General features: G+C 50.0%; 1 protein-coding gene across 3 annotated transcripts in view; it reads right to left on the bottom strand.

Annotated features, from left to right (window-relative positions):
• Window positions 1-6,917, bottom strand: part of WDR36 (WD repeat domain 36) — a 36,392-nt gene extending 29,475 nt beyond the window's left edge. Inside the window, exons 1-5 of one of the 3 annotated variants that reach the window (XM_069776851.1) lie at window positions 6,885-6,917; window positions 6,022-6,090; window positions 5,539-5,679; window positions 3,259-3,286; window positions 234-334 (exon numbers count right to left, since the gene is read on the bottom strand). In XM_069776851.1, coding sequence (XP_069632952.1) covers window positions 234-334; window positions 3,259-3,286; window positions 5,539-5,679; window positions 6,022-6,090; window positions 6,885-6,902 — 357 coding nt within the window. In that variant the 5' untranslated portion in view covers window positions 6,903-6,917. Of the gene's footprint in view, window positions 1-233; window positions 335-1,106; window positions 1,126-3,258; window positions 3,287-4,471; window positions 4,666-5,538; window positions 5,680-6,021; window positions 6,091-6,884 lie in introns of those variants that run through there. The other 2 variants (XM_069776852.1, XM_069776853.1) reach the window with 2 other exon arrangements.
• Window positions 6,918-16,974: the final 10,057 nt, after the last annotated feature.

The raw sequence follows: 16,974 nt of genomic DNA, 5'->3' as shown, positions 1-16,974 counted from the left end.
TTTTATCTTTAACTACTTATTATAATTAATACATAAAACACAGATCAGCCATTGCAGAATTTGCTCTTACAGTGTCATATTTTAAGCTTTTTATTGCTCCTTCTACAGTTTTTGCTTCCCTACATTTGAAGTACACAAATAAACATCTACAAAAATAGGTATTTGTAGAAAATTAAGTGCCTTGAAAACACAAACACTACACAACTGTTTTGTAGTAATAAGTAATAAAAAACCTCTTTGTTCCTGGCAAAAGCGTGGAGAATATTGTCGTACGAAGCAAATATCAACATGCGGTCTGCTGCCAAACATGTAATGTCTTGTGGCAAAGCATTACCTGTTAATCAAACAGAAGAAAAGTTCAACAAGTTCCAGGTTTGTAACAAGAGAGAAAGCCTGACAGTGCATTTATTTATCATGGTGACCCACCAAGAAAGCTCTCCTGTTGAATGTTCTGTTGAATTTCTGAGAGACATGCACACATTTCAGATGAATGCAAGCATTACTATAAATAACATCACATCAGTAACAAAAACATGAGTAACATCAGATTGACAGATCACAAGGTGGTTCTTTTGAAAAACTGAATAATAAATTACTGAATTATCACTGTAAGTAAAGGCTCGCGTTAGCTTTGTGAGGGCTTATGAAGAAGTTATCCCAACATAACACTTCTGGACTGTCAGATCCCCCCAGCCCACTGGACTGGAAACACAGATAACAACTCTCAGAATTAGCAATGCCTATTCAGTTAAGCCATTCTGCAGACCTGGAAGCTAGTGACCCACTCCTGCAACTGTTCCCCAATTACAGCTAAAGACACGGGGAATTTACTGCTCTAAGAATACATCTCACTCCCCACCTTGTGACTGGTTCAGAAAGAGTATCTATTATTGTTATCTATGACTTTACTAGCTCAAATGGTAAAAGAGTCAAAGCTCCAGACCACACTGAGAAGCTGCTGGTGTGGTCCCAAAAGGTAGAAAACTGAGAAACGTACTCTAGGGAAAAATACTCTCAATCTAGGGAAATATAAAAATGCAAATCACAGAGCTTAGCAATTGTACAGAGAAACACCAGATCAAAAATCAGTGACTGTAGGAGCGTACCTATGGTACAAACTTAGTCACCCAGCAGCCCTCCCCACAATGTTCCTTTGTATTATGAATTATTGTCAGAAAGAATGCTGTACCCTTTGCTGTTCTGCAGCACAGCTTCAGTGGGAAGAACTAAACTAAGAAGATAAAAAAGGTTGCACTTTATGAGAGGTTTCATTTGTTTGAGCACGTCAGACATCTTCCCATAGAGCCTCTGAAGTGGTTTAGGTCTATAATCAGGTTACAGATACCTGGTACTCCACATGAGTTGTATGTGAGTCTGCTTAGGCCAAGACAGTTTTAGGCACACTCCAATCAAAATGTTCAGAGCACTAACCACGTAACATCAATAAACCAACAACACCGCACTGAGGGGCACATAATTTATTCTTTCAATCACAATTTTGTATGTAAACATCTCAATTTCTCAGAAAGCTTAAATGACTAGGTCTGTAAGAAGATGTAGCCTACCGAAAAGGACTTCACAGAACATGCAATGTTTTTACAATTTTGTAAGCTGAAAACAGAAGTTACATTAATGTGTTTACAGCTGTCACTGTTCACTGATCTTCTAAATCTAGTCCCAGTTGTGTGACAGTTATTTATTCTCAAGTTTATACGTGCTCTGTTAATGAAGAATATTTTGCTTTATGAGGTCTGTGTAAAAACTTTGTGGTTTACTGAAGTAAAAAAGCTGCTTTTCAAGACAGCGTGCATCTCACTGAATCATCTAAACGCTGGCTGGAAGGGACCTTTGGAAATCATCTAGTTCAACCTGCCACCCAGCTCCTCCCATAGCTGGATTATCACCACTACTGGATCAGGATAACTGCAGCTATGCCCACTTGAGTCTTGAAAACTTCTGGGGAAGGAGATTGCTCAAGCTCTACACCGTACTACAGTTCCCTCTTAGGGCCATTTTTCCTCACCTCCACTGCAACCCTCTCCAGCTGCAATCTGTGGCTGTTGCCCCTTGTTACTCTGTCTACCATTACTACCACAAATTCAGCTCTGTCATTTTTGCAGCTGCCCTTCAGACGACAGGCTGCCTCTAGGTTGCCCCATGCTTTTCCCTTTGCAAGAACGAACAAATCCCGTTACATCAATGACCCCTCTCATACTGTGTGCTGTAGGCCCCCTGACACTCCCCCGTTCCTCAGCATCCCTCCTGAAACAGAGAGGGGAGTGAGTGGTGGGAGGGGGAGAACCACACTAACTGGGTATCGCAGTCCATGTATGGCCTCACCAGCACAAAGTACAGGAGAATAACAGCTTTCCCTGATCTGCTGGCCACATTCCTAACACAGCTCAGTACGCGGCTTGCCTTATCCACAGTTACTGCATTGTTGATCCATGTTCAACTTGGCACCAGCACAGCCCCAGCTCCCTTTCAGCAGGATGCCACGCAGCCAGTCAGTTCCCGGCTTGTTCTGTCCCAGGTGCAGGATTCTGCACTTGCCCTCGCTGAACCTGGCGGGGTTTCTGTTGGCCCAGGCCTAGTGTTTTGCAACACCTCTCCGGACTGAAGCTCTGCCATTCTGGGATGTCAGCTACTCCTCCTAACATAGTATTGTCTACAAATTTTTATTGAGAGTGCATGCCACTTCATCACCCAGGCTGTTGGTGAAGGTGCTGAACAACACGGGCCCTGCTGTTGACACCTAGGGTGCTACGCTTTGTTATCAACTGCCAACTGGATGGCAAGCCATCAATTCACATCCTTCGTATCCAGTGGTCCAGCCAGTTTTTAACACTCCCTGAAGACTTCTAGTCCCATCCACACCTGTTCTGTTCCTGTAATTGTTTTCTTCCTGTAACACAGCCTTCTAGTAACAACAAAAACAACAAAAAAAGGGATCTGGAATTAACAGCTTTATTCACCGCTCACTCCTTAAGGCCTAGGGGTGTTCTTGGAAGAACAAGATGACAAGGACAGGAGGTTCACAAGGTATATCCCTAAGAGAACTAAGTTACAGTTGCAACAGCAGTCTTATTTCCAAATTGATATCTGATATTTCTGAGACTTCTTTCAACATATTTCAGAGTAGCTATCAGTACACACAATTAATTTTCCATTTTTGAGTTGAGAATCAAGTGCAGATGTCAGATGTGTTACCAAAAAAAAACCCAAACACCCAGACATGAACAATCTGTGCATACTTACTCACAGCAACAATACCAAGTTTCTTCACCTGCAATGAAAATGTTAAAAAGGCATTTTTAGTGATTGGTTGCAATGAATTTGCTATAAACAGAAATTCAAAATTCTAGGAACCAACCTGGATAAGGAATTTGCATGCCTCACAAGACAGAAAAATTATTCATCTTAGTTTACAACAGTATCGACAGGAAAGCCCGCAGATGGAAAGTCGAAAGGAATGGGACAATATATTTGCCGAAAGACAACGATTCAGCAACAGTAAGTTGTGCTTCTTTATGTACTTTACCCTAAGGCAGCATGGGAAACTAAGCACACGTTTAGACACCTTGCAGAGCTTGGGCAAATTTGTTTTCACATTGTCTCTGCTTCTACTTTATTTCCACTACAAACACACTATGTTATTATCTTATCTCCGTTCACAGACAGTTTGCTTCAGTTACAGTCACCTTTGCCCAGTGATGATCATTACTATTTCAGTTCAAAGTCTGTGGAGAAAGTCGAGAGGACTGAATGCTAAAAGACTACCATAAAGGCACAGGAAGGTCTACGCCGTCTGCACTCTGCTGTTCACTGTACTCGCTCGATTCAGGTCTGTTTTGTTACTGCTTCTCTACACTGAAACCGCTTTTTTCGTACAGCGAGAAGAGAGTCAGTATCACGGGCTTTCACCTTGCAGAGCTGAATTACGCTCACCTGTTTGCGTGCAAGGGATGTTTTAATACGATCTAATGGACCGTCGCCCAAAGCTGCAGCCCTCAAACCCTAAGCCGCAGCTACCCACAGCGCGGCTGAGCTTTGGTTTATCTAGCGAAGAAGGAAAAGCTTCAGCCCCCGGGCGCGCCTCCCTCCATCCGACGGAGGGGCTGTGCCGCACCGCCAGGGGACACACACACACGCACAGGCACCCTCCAGGGCCGCCCACGCGGCTAAGCGAGCCCGTTCTGGCCTGTTGAGCCAGCAGCCTCCCCTCCTCCCAGCCACCCGCCGGCGAGCAGCCCCGCCTGCCGCCGAGGCCCGCTCCCGGGGCCCTCCTCGCATGCTCCCGCCTCACGACTGGGGGGCCGGGCGGTGGGGCGGGCTGGAGGCGAGGAAAGAGGCGCGGCGGCCGGGCCCTGCCCCGCGCCCGGACGGCTCGCTCCGCGCGGCCCCGGCCTCCCCAAGGCCGGCCAGCGGCCCGGCGGCCAGGCGGAGGGGGGGGAGGGGGGCGCGTACTCACGTTGTAGGTGTGGACGCTGCGGCCGACGGCGGCGGCCAGGTAGAACTCGCGGTGGCGGCCGTGGTAGCGCAGGACGTGCGGGACGTGGCCGCTGAAGCGGCCGAGCACGCGGAAGCCGGCGAACAGCCCGCCGCCCTCCCCCGCCATCGCTCCGGCACGCGCCCGCTGTCCGCTCGCAGGAAGCGTCCCCCTCCCCCCCGCTTCCGGCCGGCCCGCCCGGCGCTCCTCCCCCTCACCGCCCCGGCGTGCGCCGCCGAAAGCGGTCCCCGCGGCCGCCCCGGTTCCGGGGCCGGTGCCGGCGCCCGGCCGGCGGGGATGCCGCCCCGCTGCCCCGATCCGGACGCGGGTTCGCCCGGCGAAGGGCGGAGGGGAGTGTCAGCGCCGCCAACCCGGCGGGCGCGGTGCCAGGCGACCCCCTCCCCCGGGCCCCGCGGCGGCCGCCAGGGGCCTCTACAGACACTCCCCGCAGCCACCGCTGCTCGGTTTTTTTCCTTTTATTCTTCTTTCCGCCCCCCCTTTCCCCTCACAAAGCGCCAGGCCCGGCTCAGGCGCTGGCGGCGGGGCAGCCCCGCCGCGGAGGCACGCAGCCAGGCAGCTCAGCCCAGCGCTCGGTCAGCCGGCCTCCAGCGGCGCGCCGCGGCGCGCTCCGGCCACCCGCGCGAACAACCTCTGTACTTCACGTACTTTTCTCTTTGTTTGTTTGTTCGTTTTTTAATAAATTACATTAAGGAGGAAAAAAAAAAAAAAAACCAACCACCAACCCGCGGGATGATTTCATTGCGATGACTGCACGGCGGACAATAAATACTCAGCAGCTAAGTCCGGTGGAGGGGGGGAAAAAATAAGATGCCACCCCCCAAAAGCCACCTATCCCAAATTGAAGTAGCTTCTCCACACCGCCATCAGCTCCCGGGCCTTGCTCTCGTCGCACGGGCCTCGGCTCGCCTCCCCGGCCGCGGCGCCCTGCCACCGCACACGCGTTAGCGTCCGGCCGCCGCCCTCGGGCCTCCCCGCGGCAGGGCTGCCCCGCCGCCCGCACCCGCGCCCGCACCCGCACCCGCACCCACCTGTGGCGGCCGGTAGCCGGGGCAGTGCCGCTGCAGGACGAAGAGGGTGCTCCGCCACAGCGGCGGCCGCTCGCCGCAGCCCCGCGCCCTCTCCAGGACGCACTCCAGCAGGCGGCCCGCCCGCTCCGCCCGCCGGGAGCCCTGCAGGCAGATGGACGGTCACGGTGCCGGCCCCGGCGGAGCCGTCAGCCCGCAGCCCCCCTCTCCCTTCGGCGCCTCCCCAAGCATCCTTAAAAGAAGGCTGCCCGTCCGCCCACCCCTTCTCCGCTCTCGCTCCCCATCCCCGCCCCTTTCTCCCCGCTTTCCCCCCTTTTTCTCCCTTTCCCCCCGTTTTTTTCCCTTCTCCCCCCTTTCCTCCTCTTCTCCCCCCTTTTCCCCCCTTTTCCCCTTCCCTCCTCCTCCTTCCTACACCCTTCTTTTTTTTTCCCTCCATGGAGAGGGAATGACACCTAGCCGCCGGAGGATGCGTGCACCCGGGCGAACCTCGGACTGCTGCGGGCCCGCCGGCGGGGAAGGCGCGTCCTCGCAGGTGTGAAAATCGAGCTGTAGCTCCTGGAGGGAAACAACAACAGGGGATGCTCGTTAAAGCCACGGACCCCGGCGCTGCCGTCGCCGGCTGCCAGCCCGCCTCGGACACGCCGTCACGGGCGTCTCCACCGCCCGGCGCGCCGCCGGTCTGCGCCCCCCCCCGCCCCCCCCCGGGGCGGCGCAGGCTGCGGGCGGCGGCGAGAGTCGGGCGGCGGCGGTGCGAGGCAGGGGGCGCTGGGCTGCGCTGGGCTGCGCTGGGCTGCGCTGGGCTGCGCTGGGCTGCGCTGGGCTGCGCTGGGCTGCGCTGGGCTGCGCTGGGCTGCGCTGGGCTGCTCCGCCCCGGTCCGGCCGCAGGTCCGCTCGCACGGCGTGCCGTCCCGGCAAGCCGCCGCCTGATCTTTCCGCTAAGCGCCGGCTGCGCGTGTGAACCATCCGCGTAGCTTCTAAACCACTTATCACCTTTGCAACCGTGACACCATCTTCAGCGTCGGTGAAGCATTACACAAGCGACTTTCAGTCCTACGGGTCTGCAAGGCGCCGGGAAGAGTCGGGTAGCGCTCTGGCAGCAGCCGCCCGGGCTCCTGCTCTCCGTCCCTGCCAGTCCCAGCTTCAGCGAAGCACATTTTAGGAAGGTCGCCGGAGGAGAGTAGGAGATAACTTCCCCGTCCCGTTTCACAGGCGCCGGTTTACTACACTAGCCAACTCCCGGCTTGCTAATCGAGATTTTCAGAAAGTAGCTGCCGGCGGTCAAGGGTAAAATCGTGGAGGCAGTGCCGTCCCGACAGTTTCCCTCCGATGCCACCAGAGAAACCACCAACCTCTTTTTTAAAGGTCATGTCTGGATCCAAAACGTTTAGGAGATCCTCTTGTATCTCGTCGTGGTTACAGAGGCTGAAATTGTAGGTGGATCCCCGCGGTAAATCGGCGATCTGAAGAAAGATGACCAAGCCACAAAAGACTGTGTAAGAAAAAGCCAAAGGTTAATTCTCCTGCACCGCTACGTGACCCGACAAGGCACGGAGGACAGGTCTGAAGACAGGGATGCCGGTGCTTCGGGAGCACTAGAAAAACAGGTTGGTTACCCTTGTGATTATCCATGGTGTCTTTACACGTTGTTTTTCTCCTGCTGGGCTTCAGATCGTAGCTGGCTTCATATATGTACCTGTACGCCTACGGAAATGAAGGTTTCCAATTCCATAACCGGGACTCATTTGGACGTCTCATGCACCTCTTTCCAGAACTGTAAATAACACTTATTCAGACTTGAAGCTGTGTCACTAATTCGAAAAGAAAACTGGGATAATAAATAATTATCACACGCAGCATTCAAACCCAAAACAAAACAAAAGAAAACAAAAACCTCCACAACAGCCGATCTTGCATGAAACAAGTGTGAATAGCCCTCCCCGCAACTGCGTGGGGTCCACCTTCAGCGTGGACTATTGCAGTAACACGCGATTTTCTCTCAAAGGCGAGGCGAAGTCCCTCAGGGCGCTTGCAGGTGGATTGCCCGGTGTGGACGCTCATACCCGCCGTGCTGAGGTCGCAGGGGCATCACTCGTGCATCGTTTTAACACGCTAGCGCGGGAGTGGGTTGCGGGTGGTGGTCATTTCCCTGTGCCGCCTACAGCTTCTTTTCTTTTCTTTTCTTTTCTTTTCTTTTCTTTTCTTTTCTTTTCTTTTCTTTTCTTTTCTTTTCTTTTCTTTTCTTTTCTTTTCTTTTCTTTTCTTTTCTTTTCTTTTCTTTTCTTTTCTTTTCTTTTCTTTTCTTTTCTTTTCTTTTCTTTTCTTTTCTTTTCTTTTCTTTTCCTCTCGAAGGTGAACTTTTTACCTTACAAACGGCTTTCCCTAGGGAGCCCCTTCGCTTGCGCAGGCTGCGGGGAGTGCAGACGAGGGACACTTGCTCTGCCGTGGGGACACCCTAGCTGACACGGCAGCCGGCTGCGCCGGGCACCGAGATACCCGGGACGTCGGGGGCCAGGCTGGCCTGGTTGCCCAGGCGCTGGCAACCGGGGATGCCCGGGGCGGCGGGGAAGGCTGGCGAGAGGAGGTATGGCCCCGCTGCCTCCCTCGCCCCGAGGGGCCTCCGGAGGCCCTTCTCCGGGGGCGGCGGCCGGCACCGACGCCTCTGCCACGGTCCCCACCAGGTACTCCCTGGTCCCGCGAAAGTGGTTCGCCGAGCCCAGTCCAGCCCAGCCCAGCCCAGCCCAGCCCTGCCGCCCCGCGCAGTCACGGCTGCGGAGGCTTTAAGACCAGCCTCAGCTCATTGTCAGAGAAAGTTCGCGTTCGGTTTCGGGGAATGCTTCTCCGGCATGCATCATTAGGGAAACCCAGGAGGACTGCCACCGCCGCGCCAGAAAGGGCTTTTTCGGCCAGCTGCGCGGGGATGAGCCAAGGCAGATTAGTCAACGCGGCGTGCCTGCCCGCTTGAGAGGGTTCCCCCCGCCCTCGCCCCGGATCTCTCCCTTCTCTCCGTCTTTTTCACTTCCCGCCCTCCACCTCGCAGGCTAGCCCTCGGGGGCTGGGAGCGGGAGGGGCGCCCGGCCCCGTCCGCGGGGGCGCAGAGCGGGGCACGGCGCGGCCGTTCGCTGGCTTCGCTGCCGAGAGCTGCCGGTCGCTGGCTCGAAGAGCGGCATCGGTCCTGTGACTCGCGTGTGTGGATACACGTAAATCTAATTCTAGTCAAACCCGACGTTTTAAAATCCATGCCTTAATTGCACTACTTGAGGTGCAGTTGCAGAGCAGGTGCGCTGCGCTTTAGCCGAGCTCGGGTAGCCCTTAGCCCTTGAGGGAGTCTGATCAGGGTGCTTCCCTTCATCACTCTACCAGCGTTGCCAAACCAACCAAGAAAACCCCTGTTTCCTAAAGGATGTCTTGTTCTCGTATTCCAGAAGCTGTTGGAGTTGCCTTACCTTCCAAAGCCGTGTGCCTTCATCTTTCTCCAGGGCTTTTTGTCTGAAGTTGCTGAAGGGCTTCATAAAAGTTAGTAAATTAATAAAAATACAATTCTTTAAATAGTTTTGTGTTTCTCGTTTTACAGCTGCATAAACAAAGGTGCACCCTAGCATAAAGGAAGTCACTTTAGGTGAGTTTTATTGTACTCCTGAAAACCAGCAGCATAACTGACAAAAAGCCTGTCCCTGCCATGAATTCAGTGTAATACTGACCTAAGGAAGGAATTCAGGACCATGAACTTGTTATTTTTTACCTTCCACTATTCATTTGTCTTTACTGAACAGGACACAACAACCCTGTGAATAGTTAAACAAAGATGTTCATTTGTCCTTACTAAACACGACATAGTAATCCTGTGTATAGGTAAAGGGTACAACTTGTTTTAATGCAAATAACACTGTGTTGAAATTATTTTCCATCACTGTTAATATGCACGTTTTTATTTCTGAAGTTGTTTCTCTGAAGATAGCAGTAGAACAAAGTTGCAGCAGACACTGGCGATATAATCAGGTCAGCAAACGAAATGTGTTTTTTAAAGGAAGCAGAAACGTATGTGGCTATAAAAGACAAATTGACATTCAAACCAGGCTTGTAAGTAAGGTTACATGAAAGATTATTAAGAAAAAAGGAATTAACTGACTTTAATCACTTTTTTGTATGGGAGAAGTTCTCTGAATAAACAGTACCTGTCAACAACTTGCTAGTCTCTCATTTCCACCCAGCAGTAACCTCAGAAATGGCAAATTATGATGAATATTTTTTAAAGTTTGTTTTCTATTTTAACTTCTTCAGAGAGATACAGGTTCAATTACTAATGTATGTACAGGGGTGGGGTCAGGGGGGGAAGAGGAATTTAGAAAAATCTCTCCATTTTTATAACTGCAGCAATTCAAAACTTTTAACTTTTACTTGCTCCAGCTGTAAGAATGCTGCGGCCTCACTTCTGACAGCAGCTGGCTGAATTTGAGGGATTTGGAAGTGGTTTCCATTATGAGAAATAACTCGTGACAAGAGGCATTTTTCTGATGGAGCTTTATACTTATAGCACATCTACTTTCTTCCCTAATCCCTGCTGCCTGGTTGCCTTGAAGACCTTGCATCTGTGACAGTGCTTGAGCAGCAGAAAGATGGGATTGAGAAATAGCTGTTGCTATTTTGCTGCAGGTTGAGATGGTATCTGTGTGGGTGGGACTGCTGCCAGCCCTCACCAGGAGAGGAAGAGTCTGAAGCCAACAAGAAGTCACTAACTTTGGTAGACATTTCTGGTCAATATTATTATATTACTGACATTATAATTTGTCAGTTTGACTTGTATTTGCTAAGACAATTTTTGATTGTTACATCTTGGTACATGTAGCTGAAAGTCAAACCTTAAGGCTTTTTTTTTTAACACGTGAGCAATATATTCCTTCCTAAAATACCTCACTGATATGGAAATGCTGTCATATCCAGGGTGTTTAACATAATCATACTTTGGATATGTAGGATTTGGGAATTTCTTAAATTATGAAATTATGTACTTGGAAAGGAGAGTTGGGTGCAGGTGGTGATTACCTCGGGGAAGCTGGGGAGATGGGAAGGAAGTGAGTCGGTGGTTGAGGAGATGCACAGTGTATGTCACAGCCCCATTGCCCAGCACAGGCTGCCCCAGGGCAAGACAAATGCACACAGCCTATCTGTGACCTGCCCGCCCTTCCCCACAGCCACACACACAGGAGATCCTCCATCTGCCTGGGTACACACCACTCAGCTTTCTGTTTTCATGGATCAGCCTGTGGCTGAAGTTACCTGCTGGCCCCTCTGCAGGTGCAGAAGGCACTCCACATTTCTGTGGTGCCCAGCACTGTCTAATCGCTGGTGACAGCATCCAGCCAGCTAACGAAAAATGCCCTGCCTCTAGCAGCTTGGGTGTGTGAATGTCACCGACAAGAAACCTGTACTTGAGCAAAGCTGAAGATGATGTTAGAGATAACCTTCATGCGCAGGGCGTGGGGGTGAAAGCTCAACAGCCTTACATTTTTTCATATGTTTTTGTTAAAACAGTTTTATTTCAGAAAATGAGGTAAACATTTTTTTTGAAGTATTGTAATTTCCAACATAATGGAAATTCAAAGTGTTGGCCATGTTTTTTCCGCATTCCAATCTGATGCCTGGACTCTGCTCTTCCTGGTCCCAGACACACAAGTCTGGCTGGTTGTCCCTACACATGTCTAGGAGCTTACCTTCTTGAACACAAGCAGCAGCTGAATGCTGGTGATAACCTGCACATGCCACTTGGAAGAGGTGTGTGTATCCCTGTCAAGAGCACCTGAGGCAGGCTGGTGGCTAGCAATGAACAAAACAGTTCTGAGAGAGTGTAGCACCTGTTGCCTTTAGTACTCCTCAGCTTTTCCCAGAGATCAAAAGACATGCCAGCAAAACACCAGAGTATGCCTCCACTATTGGAAAAAAATCTAACCCTTTTGATCTAATAGGCCATGTTGATGGTATTTATTTGGGAAGCTGCTGACTAGAGCATCAGCACATCAGCACCTCAGCAAGACTCAGGCACGTGGGTCCTGAGATGAATACAGAATACCTTTCTCCCAAACCTCTCAATGCTGCTGGCTTCTGCATGGTACATAGAAAACCCCAGATTTGTACACTAAGGCGTCTACGTCCCACAACATCGACAGCTGGCACATCCTTTCTTTTAAGAACTTCATACAGATGTTAACATTATTCTCAGGATGATTTGTTTCCAAAATTAACTTCCTGGCTCTTTAGGAAAGCAAACACCCATCAGGAAGAGAAGCTTCACCACCAGGAGCCAGACTGATGGCCACCTTGCTTTAACAGGATCCAGACTCCCAACTGAGGTCCTTTCGCCCCAGGCTGACTGATCATAGCAGTGGGGATCTGTTATTCTCTGTGCGGGTCAGTTGCTAGAAGGAAGAAAATACACATTCCCAGTAGAAGTCACACTGATTCATTGCCGGAAGAAGACTGCAAAGACTCAGCATGCTTGTGGTTAATATTAAGGTCCTTAAGGAATTGCCGTCTGTGGGGTAAACACATTTGCCCCTGCTGTCCTACCCATGGCCATCCCCTGTTCTCTTGTCGTCTCCGTTTCATCTGTCCAAGCAACTTCTGCCTCCGCATCTCCAGTGTCAGCCTCTAAGTCTTTTATCCTTCCATTCTTATCCAGTCCTGACCATTTTCCAAGTCTACCCTGAAATGCTTATTTTTAAGCTTTTACCTTTGCTAGGTAGAAAGAGTCTACCTGCTGTGAAACTCCTCCCTTGCTTTCTCCTACTCCTTATCTTTTGAGATCCCATGAAAAGTTATAAATAAATGTCTTAAGACATCAGTTGCATCTAGTCTGGTTCACAAATGCTAAAATACCAGAATTGTAATCATGTCATGGTTTTGGGGATTCTCAGCTCACCTGAGTTAAGGCTGTTCAGGTACTTTAGCCTTGCATGTTCATGTCTTATTAATGTATTTAACATTCTCTGAGGTGTAGCATGCATTTCCTGAGTTAATGAATGGTCACTACAACAGTGCTGCCAACTTTCTTTCAGTAGTACTCCAGTTTAACTCCTCTATTCTTCTCTCTCAAATTTAATATACTTACACTGTAACTTACTGTCCCTATGCTTTGAAATGTAGTTTTTAAGGAGAAATTGAAAAGAAACATATGGAAGTACTTTGATCAAGTCCAGTGTACATGCAAAATCTGAACAAATGGAAGACATCACTTCAAACCAGTAACAAAACAACTCTCAGCATGCTGCTAGAGTATAATGAACCTGCCTTGCATCAGAATTGGATACCAACTGGTTGTCATTACAACTGTATATGCCTGACCATATGAGAAACACTTTTCAAATCACCAGAGCAGCGTTAGAAAACTCAGCTGACCTTTTACTCCTCAATGATTTCTTGTTCTGTTTTGGGTTTGTGTGGCAGGGTTTTGGTAGTGGTGGAGAGGGCTACAGGGGTGGCTCCTGTGAGAAGCTGCTAGAAGCTTCCCTGCCTCCAAGCTGGACCCACCTCGGCCCAGGCCAAGCCCATCAGTGATGGTGGAAAAAGGGTGAAAAAACCTGCAGTGGGGGAGGAGACTGGAATCTGTGAGAAACCCCTCTGCAGACAGCAAAGTCAGTGAAGAAGGAGGGGGAGGAGGAGCAGGGGAGGAGGGGATGCCCCTGCAGCCCGTGGTGAGACGGCAGGCTGTCCCTCCCAAGCCCTTGGAGGGGAGCGGGGGACCAGATGCCCACCTGCAGCCTGGGGATGACCCCACGCCGGAGCAGGTGGCTGTGCCTGAAGAAGGCCACAACTCTGTGGGAAGCCTGCGCTGGAGCAGTCGGTGCCTGAAGGACTGCAGCCTGCGGCAAGGACCCACTTTGGAGCAGTTTGTGAAGAACTGCAGCCTGTGGAAAGGACCCATGCCGGAGAAGTTCATGAAGGACTGTCTCCCGTGGGAGGGACCCCATGTTGGAGCAGGGGACGAGTGAGGAGTCCTACCCCTGAGGAGGAAGGAGCGGCAGAGACAAGGTGTGATGAGCTGACCCCAACCCCCATTCCCTGTCCCCCTGCACCACTGTGGGGGAGGAGGTAGAGCAAATGGGGAGTGGAGTTGAGCTGGGAAGGAGGGAGGGGTGGGGGAAGGTGTTTTAAGATTTGGTTTTACCTCTCATTATCCTTGTTTTGATTTGATTGGTAGTAAACTAAATTGATTTTTTTTTCCTCAAATTGAGTATTTTTTGCCCATGACCACAACTGGTGAGTGATCCCTCCCTGTCCGTGTCTTGACCCACGAGCTTTTCTTTATATTTTCTCCTCATCCCATCAGGGCCAGGGAGAGAGGAGCGAGTGAGCGGCTGTGTGGTGCTTTGTTGCCGGCTGGGCTTAAACCACGACACCTTCAAACTTTAGCTTTGAAGCCACCACATTTAGTTAGGATTGTCAAAGATTTTCCAGCTAGCAAAGATCAGGAAACATCAGTTCCCTACGTTTGGAATATTTCACCAAATATCTGGGGTTTGTCTCATCCAAGAATTCCTTCAGCAGAAACCCAGTTGGATTACTGACATGGTTTGTCAAAGGAGAAACCCTGGGGCCCTTATCCAGCAAGGTGAATTAAAATCCCTGAATTCTTGAGAAAGTCAGTCTCACCACTGTTGAAAGCAGTGAAACTGAAAGGACATCCTTGTCCTTGATCCAGTTGTCACTGGATCCACAACTCCTGGAGAAGCTGAAGAATGATATATATATCCAACTAGAAATTGACGCTAAATAACATTTCATTTTTCTGATACACAACTGATAATCTTTAAAAAGACAACAGTAAACTGTTCCTTCTCTTATATTTGCTCTTCCGTGAACTTTGTTGCTTACTTTAGCTTTATGCAATGATGATTTTATAAAACATTTCTGAACATTTCAGTTACACACTGTTTAACATGAATATAATCAGACAAACACTGCTATGAATTTGACATTATCAGTGTAATTAAAGGGTACTGTAAAGAAAAAGATAAACTTGTAAGATTTTTTTCTCACAGGTATTAGTAAAATAAATGATTTAAATCACATGTGACTGAATGAGAAGATGAGCTCTAAATTAAGCAGATATCACATTCACTATGGGCAGCAACATAACCTTAATATTAAAAACAATTTGGTACAAACCAGTTTCTTATCTTGCCATTCCTGACTGAAGTGCAGTGTTGACAAGCTTGTGCCTTTGTGCTGATTCAGTAAAAATCTGGAGTAGGTCTAGCCAGTATGGGAAGGTTCAGATCAAAATGGGATTAAGCTGTTGTATTTCTAGGGTTGCAGAAACGATCAGAATTAAGCTTCTACATAATCACCTTATCAGTTTCGTACCCAACTACAATATGCTTTACTTTTTACTAAAGGAACGTGGCATTTAGGTGAATTTTCCCTCCTCTGCACTCAAACAGAGCAATGTGCCAGAAATCTGCTCTATGTAAATAATGCTGAACTGTATTTTGCCAGGAAAGATCTCTGAGTAGAGTAACAGATAGATGTAGTACAGCCTTAGGGAAAGCAAATGGAAATTTCCTGCTAACTAGAAGCAAGAGGATGTCTAACTCACTTTCCTCCTGGCTTTGAAGTACCTTCACTCAGAACTACAATCCTCAATGCTGCTGCTCAGCTGTTGCATATCCCAGGAATACTCAGTCCCTGTAGTAAGCTCTCTACCCAGAAGTCTTCCTTAATAACATCCCAAATAATGTCGGGGACTCCTTGCATCTCATGGCCTTGGATTTGCATCTGGTGCTGCAGATGACCCATGTCTCAAGACAGCCCAGGGAAGCTACAGCACATAGCAGCACCTTACAGGACACTGTCTGGGACTGCCCTACTTGTCAGCCTAAGAGACTTGGAGGAATATCTGCGCTGAAAGCACAACAGTTCATTTATTTGTTCCTGTGTTCATGGCTCCTTCCCTCCCTTGCCAGCCGAACAGCAGAGGGAGGCAGGCTGCCTGTCCTTCGCCTGGGGAGGGCAGCAGTGCTTCCCGCCCACCCTGGAGCCCAGAGCAGCGATGTGAGGAGCTGGTGCCTCAGCTCCAGAAGTGGTGGCTTCTTTGGCGTCGCTCTTGGGGGGACTGGAGCCTGCAAATGGAGCTTTTGCCTCCCGACAGAACCAGCCCCCTCCTGCTGGTACTTCCTTTGCTGGCTGGCCTGGTAGTGTGCTCCAAGGTACATCTATCTCAAAAGCCACCAGAGTATTACATTGGATAAGGTAACCTGTACCTTGTATGAAGCTAACAAAGCTGGAGTCCAGTAAAATGTGCGTACCCATTTCACCTTATCCACATATTACCTCCTGTTTGAAGTTTGATGTCCCTGCCAATCCATGGGCATGCACCACGTCTCCGTGCAGTCCCTGCCTGCCGGCCCCGAGCTGCTCCCTGTGTCCCAGCCCGGCCGCAGGCAGCCATGCGCTCTCTCAGCCCTGCTGCCACCTCTGCTTGCTCCGTCCGCAAGTCTGCTTTCAGATAACCCAAGTGTCTCCCATCTCTCTGTCTTTAACTTTCTTCTCACTTTTCTGCTCAATGCCATCCGTTAACACAAGCCAGGCTGGGTGAAGGGCAGAGGGTAGGGGACACTGTGGCTTTCACACCCCTTCTCAAGTGGGAAGCACCAGTTCAGACCTGCTGCTGGTGTGGGTTGGCTGCAGACCTGGCTTGACTGGAGCAAAACGTTTCCCACCTGAGTTCTGTGTGATTCGGAAACAGTGTGTGGTAGAAGCATCGAAACAGAGCTTGAACCCAAGACGAGTTTAATTTAGCGGAAGGGGTAGCTCAGGCAAAGAAGAGCTCAGATCTGTGCATAGTCTTGACAGCTGCAGGGTGGAGGTGCCCAGCATTCAAAGCAGGCTGTGAAGAAAGTGGGATGGACAGGAAAATGAGACTTTGACTTTAGGTCTGTGTTTAAACAGTGCTAGGGAGAAGGTTCTTCCCTGCAGAGAGACAGAAACCTCATCTCTGCGGACCCACGGGAAGCGTGACGGGACCCATGCAGCAGCCTGGTGCCGACTGCCTGCACGCAGCCTGATGGGTGGCCACGTAACAGAAACACCCGTATGCCATACTGCTGAGTAAACTTGCATCATCTGCTGTCAGATCAAGGGGGCTGTTTCACTCAAAATGAATTGGGAAACAGGGAGGTTATAGGTAGAGGAAAGGGAAATGATGGGGATTTTTTCTGTCTCCTTCCCCACAGGAGATGTGTGAAGCCTTACTCGGTAAGGATGGTAGGGCCCTGACCCGCAGGAAATTAAAAGCCAAATATTTGTTTGACTGCAGCTGCTCTGTGCGAGTTTATAGCCAGCGGGGACTAGGAGGAAACTGGGAGCCAGTCCCTTCTGCAGATGGAAGTGGGGTCTGGTATGTCAAAATAAACTGGGGAACACTGTTCATACAGCCTAGATGAGCAG

Source organism: Haliaeetus albicilla, chromosome Z (assembly GCF_947461875.1).
Source record: "Haliaeetus albicilla chromosome Z, bHalAlb1.1, whole genome shotgun sequence".
NCBI lineage: Eukaryota > Metazoa > Chordata > Aves > Accipitriformes > Accipitridae > Haliaeetus > Haliaeetus albicilla.
This window is presented reverse-complemented; position numbering and strand designations above follow the sequence as displayed.